The sequence below is a fragment of the Saccostrea cucullata genome, unplaced genomic scaffold, assembly GCF_032062105.1.
Source record: "Saccostrea cucullata isolate Sc308-1 unplaced genomic scaffold, CSIRO_AGI_Scuc_v1 ctg1326, whole genome shotgun sequence".
Taxonomy (NCBI): Eukaryota; Metazoa; Mollusca; class Bivalvia; order Ostreida; family Ostreidae; genus Saccostrea; species Saccostrea cuccullata.
This window is the reverse complement of record NW_026930693.1, coordinates 392,201-399,398: the sequence shown is the minus strand read 5'-3', so window position 1 is coordinate 399,398 and position 7,198 is coordinate 392,201. Positions and strand designations below refer to the sequence as shown.

Genomic DNA, 7,198 nt, shown 5'->3' with positions numbered 1-7,198 from the left:
GACAACATTGATGTTCAACAACCTAATGCATGTATACCTAGAAAAAAGGGCACGTGTAAATCATTGCCTACTTGCTCGTGACATCTGTTAGTACCTTCATGCATTAGATAAACTGATGTAAATGGATTGAAAGTCTATCTGCAGCATGATCAACTGCACGCAAACATCCCCTGAATATCTAACATCAGACTATAGCAGAAGTTGTAATTTAAGGATTTTATAATGTGGCCATAAAATATGAATGAGTTAGATAATGTATTGATTCTTTTTATTAAACTCAATCAAAGGTTCATCGATTATGAGCATTTATTGATGAAATACAATAAAGGGACAAAGTTCTCTTCTCGTTGGGCAATAACATTTTGAGTGCCATCTCTAGCGAAAGTAAACACAGGGGATAATACATGTATAATTAAATGATCAATATGACCCATGAGCCTCTACTAACATACCAGGATTAATTTTTCAATTTTAATCATTTTCCATTGTTCAGTAAAGTTGATATAGGTATTGTTGCGTTAGCAGCCTGTGATACATGTATTGATTTTCTATCCCGTTTTTTGAGGTTACTAAAGGCCTCTCCGATACAAACGCAGTCATTGGCTGCATCAGCTGCAAGTGCAATGATACCTGCGGATAGTGCCAGTAAGATGCACGTATTTCGACATGAAAAGCCGCTTTTAAGGTTACACGTAATAAACAAAGTTGTGCGCTTTGGAAAATATATCAAGTAGGAGTTTATTATTTGAACTTTTGCAGGGTTTTTAAGAGTGCAAACTTTTTAACCCTGTGCGCTGTGCATCAATCAAATAAATGTTGCCCTTTTCAGAGTATTATTATTCAAACAACGTGCATATGATCTGTGGTGAAAATGGATGAATATTTTGTAATCAGTTAACGATCTAATTTTGTCGTTTTCCGTGTTTTAGTGAACACCTCTGCCATAATATTGAAAAAGAAAACATTAAAAATGGCTGATAATGCTACGTCACCCGTGTCTCTGGATTACGTCATTTTTCACAAACTCCAGGAAAATATTGCCGCCATAGTGTATACATCTGTGCTTTTGGTGGTAGGTGTTCCAGGGAATAGTCTCGTCTGTTATATTTATTTTAGATGGAAGGAAAAAAAATCGTCACAAATTTTTATCTTATCCCTAGCTATAGTGGATCTCTTTAACTGCCTTGTTACCATGCCAACAGAACTGGCTATGATGACAAACCCGATGGATTTTGATTTCAACGTTATTTGTAAACTTTCACGGTTTTTCACTTATTTGTGTAACACAATCGCAGCCTTGATCATGATTGTAATTGCTGTGGACAGATATCAGAGGATATGCCACCCTAGTAAGACCAACATGACTGTTCGCCACGCTAAAATCGCCATGGGGGTATGTTTCGTCATTTCCGTGTTTACCACTTGGCCAGCTCTTGTCATGTATGGTACCTTGACAACTGTACTTGGATCGAACGTCTTCGCCAAAAACTGTTTTGTGGAAAACCAATTCCTTTCATCTCCATTTGTGCTCTCTTATTTTGCTTTCCACACTATCGCAACAATTACAATTTTCGTAATAATTTCTGTCTTGTATATATTTATCGGATTAGCAGTTTACAAAAGATGGAAGTTTCGAAAACAATTTCTCTCTAGTTCCAAGGACCTTCTCTTGCGCCTGTCAAGAACAAATAACTCTCGTAACGATCTCAACACGCCAGTTAGTATGACTTGCTTGGATTCCGTATCAGGTACAAGAAATACGGTCATAAGGAGGGAAGACTTCCGCCCGCCCAAAAAGCAAAATCTTAAACTTGAAAAAACGACCTTCATGTTATTTCTTGTGACCTTGACCTACATATTGAGCTTTATTCCTTTCTTATCCCTAGCTACGCATCGATCCATTCATCCAGGAGAATGGGAACACATCTCTCACGAAGGTGAAGTTGTGTATCAAGTATTTATCAGATCGTACCTTCTAAATTCGTGTGTAAATCCTATCATTTATTCCTTTTTTAACTCTTTGTTTAGACGAGAGTGTAAGAAAATGTGCTGTAATAGACGTCGTGTCATTTCATTTTCGTTGTCATGAGAATACAGAAAAAAAACATTGTTTTACCTGTAAATCAACTTTTATGTCTGGGATCTTACAGATATAAGACGTACGTATCTTTGTATGGTTATTTAGAGTATTTCATTGTCCAATGTGTGCTTTAATAGCAAGGAAATATTTTTACTTTACGAAAATTGATAATATTTATTCTCTTGAGAAAACAAGTATATTTTAGCATCAGGAAATCATTCCAAGTCTTTTGTATTTGTTTTATTTATTCCGTACACCATTATAATAAAATTTCATGTTGGTTGCGATTTTTCTTTTTGCTTTATTTCTTGTATATGAAAAAGTCAAAGATGTTGAACAGTTATAGATATAAAGCACTCTATTTAGAAAATTCAATTAAGTGATCATAGCATAAAACACAGACCTCCGAAAATCCCAGATTAGGAATCAGGTGCGAACAAAGAGTAAGCATCCTCTATCGATCTGCCAAACCCGTCGTGAGCCCTAGCTATGCATTGATCAAGTAGACAGGACATTCGCTATCAAAATTAAGTTAAAAGCTAAGGCCTAAAAGACTGGTTAAAATGTCAACAAAATACGACTCAATGACAGGATTCATCAAAAAATGTCATTACAATAAATATGAAATATAGTAAATGTTAGTTTTAAACGAGGTTGACATTCCTGTATCATCAATTCATCTGTAGTAGCCTGTAAAAATAGTATAGAAATTGATCGACTTCAGAATATTCTCTTAAGAGTTGAGTAAGATGGGACACATGAACACAATTTGCAGGAGAATATAACATGAACAAAGAAAGATGAAGATTGAAAAACTAAGGCATCTCATGAAATATATGTAGATAGCAAACAGTATTTAAGCTCAAAAATTCATAAAACAATACAAACAGGAGCAGAGTAAACACGGACCTACAGACCAGAGGTGGGATCAGGTGCCATGGAGGAGTGAATATGAAATAGATGTGTTTGAGCCTATAATTGATTACAAGTTTACTGGAATATATTGAGTTGATATATGAATTGAAGAAAGTATTATTGATTGAAAAAAAACCCGCCGATATACATTTTTAAATGTCAAGTTGAAAAAAAAATAGTCAATGTTGTCTATTTCTCGGGTAAAAGTTTTGGTTTTTTTTATTAAACTCTGTTTAAAATAAATATGTCAAATAGATTGGCCAGTAAAGGCGCATAAATATTTCCCATTCAAATTTAAAACATTTGTTGGAAGAGGTGGTCTTCGATAACCTAGGAATCTATAATCTTTACATTGTTGTAATGGTATTTAGAGGACCTGATACGATTTTAAGGTTTACTTTCTTCAAAACATTCAGTAGAATTTCATTCCTGACATATATTTCTGAAAGTTATGATAACTTCAATATACAGATATTGTTTGATTGTCATTTTTCACTATATTTACCTTTTCACCTTTTTCATATTATTCTTAAAATTTAACGTTCAAAAACATTCCTGTTACTCAAAATGCGTGAAAAAAATGTAGTTTAATGAAAAAATATAAAATAAGATAACATATTTGGACAACTGGCAACTGCCAATTACCGGTGCTCTCTGTTGATAGTTAGCGGTTGCATTGTATTATAAAATCACCTCAAACATATCCGGTAAAATGTAATCAATACCAAATATCAATCATATCAATTACCGTAAATGTATAACAATTTGCATGAACAATACATGTATATATGGCGGGAATTGATTTATGAACAAGTGAGCGAAGATTTAATTGGGCACATTTCCTTATGTTATCATGAATATCTACATCTGCAAGACATTTAGCTATGTACTTGAATAAGCGGACGTTGCTTTCCGCAAAAGACTTTATCAAGAATACTCATCTAATAGTAATGCGTTTACAGTATTAGGTATTTGTTTTTATGTTGATTCGAGTATACAACAATCCGTCTTCCTAATCCATATATCGGGATCACGGTGGTTGTAACCGGCAACAGGGGATTTTTTATTCTCTGTTGGCACCTGACCCACCGCTGTAATATACACAAGTTCGTGTTTTATGTCTTGTTAGCATATTTTTATATTTATAGATTTTCTGATATCGACCACCGTTAGTTTTCATCACATTTTCCATTTATTAAACAACAATAATGAATGACATAATTAATCTTTTAATTACGGATTTGTATCTGTAAACAAATTCCGTCCCGTAATTGCCTCATTAAAAATGACCATCCTTAACCTATACTTATACATGTTTTTGTTTGTGATTGTTAATTTAATTTTATTACACACTTTATCTTCAAAAAGAAGACTCTTTTTTAAGAATCGACAGATATGATTTTGTGAGCCGTCTAATTTTCATGGAAAACAATCAAGAAAATATTGTACGCTTTAGTTTTTTTTTTTTTCAAGAAAAGTCAACTTAAGAAAATAAGCCTTGATTTGTGCTATTTCATGTAAGTCCTTTGTTTACAGACATATATACGAATCTATATGCTTTAAAGGGTATGTTTATTACAGTACTAGTAAATATGATATTATTCATATAACATAATATTTATTAGATATGAGTACGTAAAACAAATATATAAAAGTCTCGTTTGAATTCATCATTTCGTATGCTTTACGGTCGACATAATGAACTTGTCGGCAAATTCAACCTAATCATTACATCAAATGTTCTCTAATGTTGTTCGGCCATCGGCGGGAAATGCTCGCTCCTCTATGGTACGCACTCGATCCTACCTCTGATAGGTCTATTTTTGCTGTTTTTTTTTTCAATTTGTATTTTTTTTTACTGAATTTCAACTTGATTACTGGTACTGCTCTATATCCCAACATTTCACAGATTTTTTTCGGATGATGGACATTTTTTCTACAATTTTAATGTGTAAAAATAGTGATCAAAATAAAATACAATCCACCGCGTTGCGCCGTTGCGCTGTTAATTACATAAGTTGAATAATAATTTTTTTTTTTCTTTACATTGAGGTGTGTATACCATTGTGGGACAACTGAAACTAGTACTGGCTTAACGAGATATTGGACAGTGATGAATAATTCGTTAAAATAACACTAGAGCAATGTAAATTTGAAAGAAAAAAATTGGATCTCTGTAAACTCTAGATGAGGGACGCGGTTATGAAAGGGAAAATGAATATGCGGTTTAAGAAAAACGTCAATTAATTTCTTTAGGCAACATTGAAAATAAGTTAAATTTCAACATTAATTATAAGAAAGAGATCAACCACCATGTGAACTATAAGTCAGACGATTAATAATATACAAATCCTGACATGCGCCAAAAAAATCATACGTATAGATTACAGCAAACAATTTGGGCAGAACAATTTGATCAAATCTTAACAACTACTGGTATCAGAACATTTCATCAAATTTCAGTTCCAAGAAACCATAAAATCATTGTTAACAAAATGATTGAAGAGTTCCCTTCAGGCAAGAAAGCCATCAGCAGACTCAAACAGTCCCTCTTGGGAACAAGAGATCACCGCCGCCATTTTAAATGTAATTTCCCGTGAGTAATTGAGAAGTCTCAAAGTGATTGTTTCGGGTTCAATGTCAATTAGAGGACACTATATTGAATTAATACAACAGTTGCATGGATGTGCGGAGGCATATTGTATTTTTATACTGCTTTACAAATAGTTTTTATTTCGAGCTTTTTCTTTATTAAAATGTTATTATGATAAGGCTTACTACTAGAAAGATAATTTTAAGAATTCATATACTCAGTATACTCGTTATTTTAATATTCTTCATAACATTTCTCTTCACAGGTACGTGTACTAATAAACCAAAGATTCATGAAGATAATCAATGGTTATCAAGCTTAGACATCATATTTAACTTATCTCAGCGAGATTCGTAGAGACTAAAAAAATTGGTCTGAACAACATTTAAAGTCTCTTCCAATATCCTTGAGATTAAATTGGAATCATATATAAGTAGGAGAACATACAAGATTGAATATGGAATGTGTGGAGATAAAGTAAGGTATTCGAGCTCAAAAGTTCATTATACATATGATTACAAAATAAGAGCGTAGCAAACACGGACCTCCAAAACATCAGATGTGGGATATGGTGTCATGGAGGGGTGAACAGTCCCTGCCACCGCTCACATACGCCATGTGCTCCTTGTCATGTTCGAAAAACCGAAAAAAATATCTAAAGCATTGGTAAAGGGATCAGGTATAATGGAATAGAAAACGTCTCATGTGATCAGGTCGTATTCTAATCACACTTATAGGAGATGGAAGGGTACAAGAGGTAATTTCTTTTACTTCTTTTCTAATTCTCTAAAAACAATTTGATAAATATTCTGCTTCATATGAATACAAAAATGTTTTTTTGTTATAACAGGGAACAATTAGATACCATGAGAATTCCAACTGATAGTTTGAAAACTTGATAAAAAATAATTAAATAAAATAATGAAATACTTATTTGTCAAGGAGAAGGATATGGAGATAACGAACAGTATTCAATATCAAAGTCCATAAAACAATACAAGATAGGAGCAGAGCAAACATTGATCTTTGAAACATCAGAGGTGGAATCAGGTGCCATGGACGAGTGAGCATCCCCTACTGACCGGTCACCCCCGCCGTGTGATCCTGGTCATGATCGGGAAATAACGGGAAAATCCGTCGTCAATTCAGTGTATAAATAATGGACTAACAATAAGTATGAAAAACATTAGTCAGCATTTGTCTCAATGATAAATTGTATTTGCTGACAAGGTCATTATATCGACCATAGAATTTACAAAATGATGACTTTAAACGAGATAGCTGATATTCATGTCTCATCAACTTGCCTGTCAATAATTTACCTCGTTTTAGAAATTGTTCATACATAGACGTCGAATCAACTGAGATACCAGGTATATAGACTCTGTATGCAGGTGATGAGGTTTATTGCTGCATAAGTAAGGGAAGTTGACGATAGAAAAGTTAAAGTAATCACGTTTATCATATACATGAAGCTTGGTTGTTAGAATACCATTAACGTCTTTTTCAAGTAAAATATCCAAGTATGAAACACATGTGTTAGACTCTGTGGTGTCTTTTATTTCAAGCGCACCAGGATATATCGTATAGACGTAGGAATCGAAATGACC

At 33.5% G+C, this 7,198-nt stretch overlaps 1 protein-coding gene across 1 annotated transcript; it reads left to right on the top strand.

The window, feature by feature from the left end:
- The first annotated feature begins 590 nt into the window (after positions 1 to 590).
- LOC134229625 (cholecystokinin receptor type A-like) lies at positions 591 to 2,347 on the top strand. The gene has a single exon (XM_062711370.1). The coding sequence runs from the start codon at positions 971 to 973 to the stop codon at positions 2,087 to 2,089; it is 1,119 nt and encodes a 372-aa protein (XP_062567354.1). The 5' UTR covers positions 591 to 970; the 3' UTR covers positions 2,090 to 2,347.
- Positions 2,348 to 7,198: the final 4,851 nt, after the last annotated feature.

Coding starts and splice junctions, on each gene's coding strand:
- LOC134229625 (XM_062711370.1), top strand. CDS start 971: ATGGCTGATAATGCTACGTCACCCGTGTCTCTGGATTACGTCATTTTT.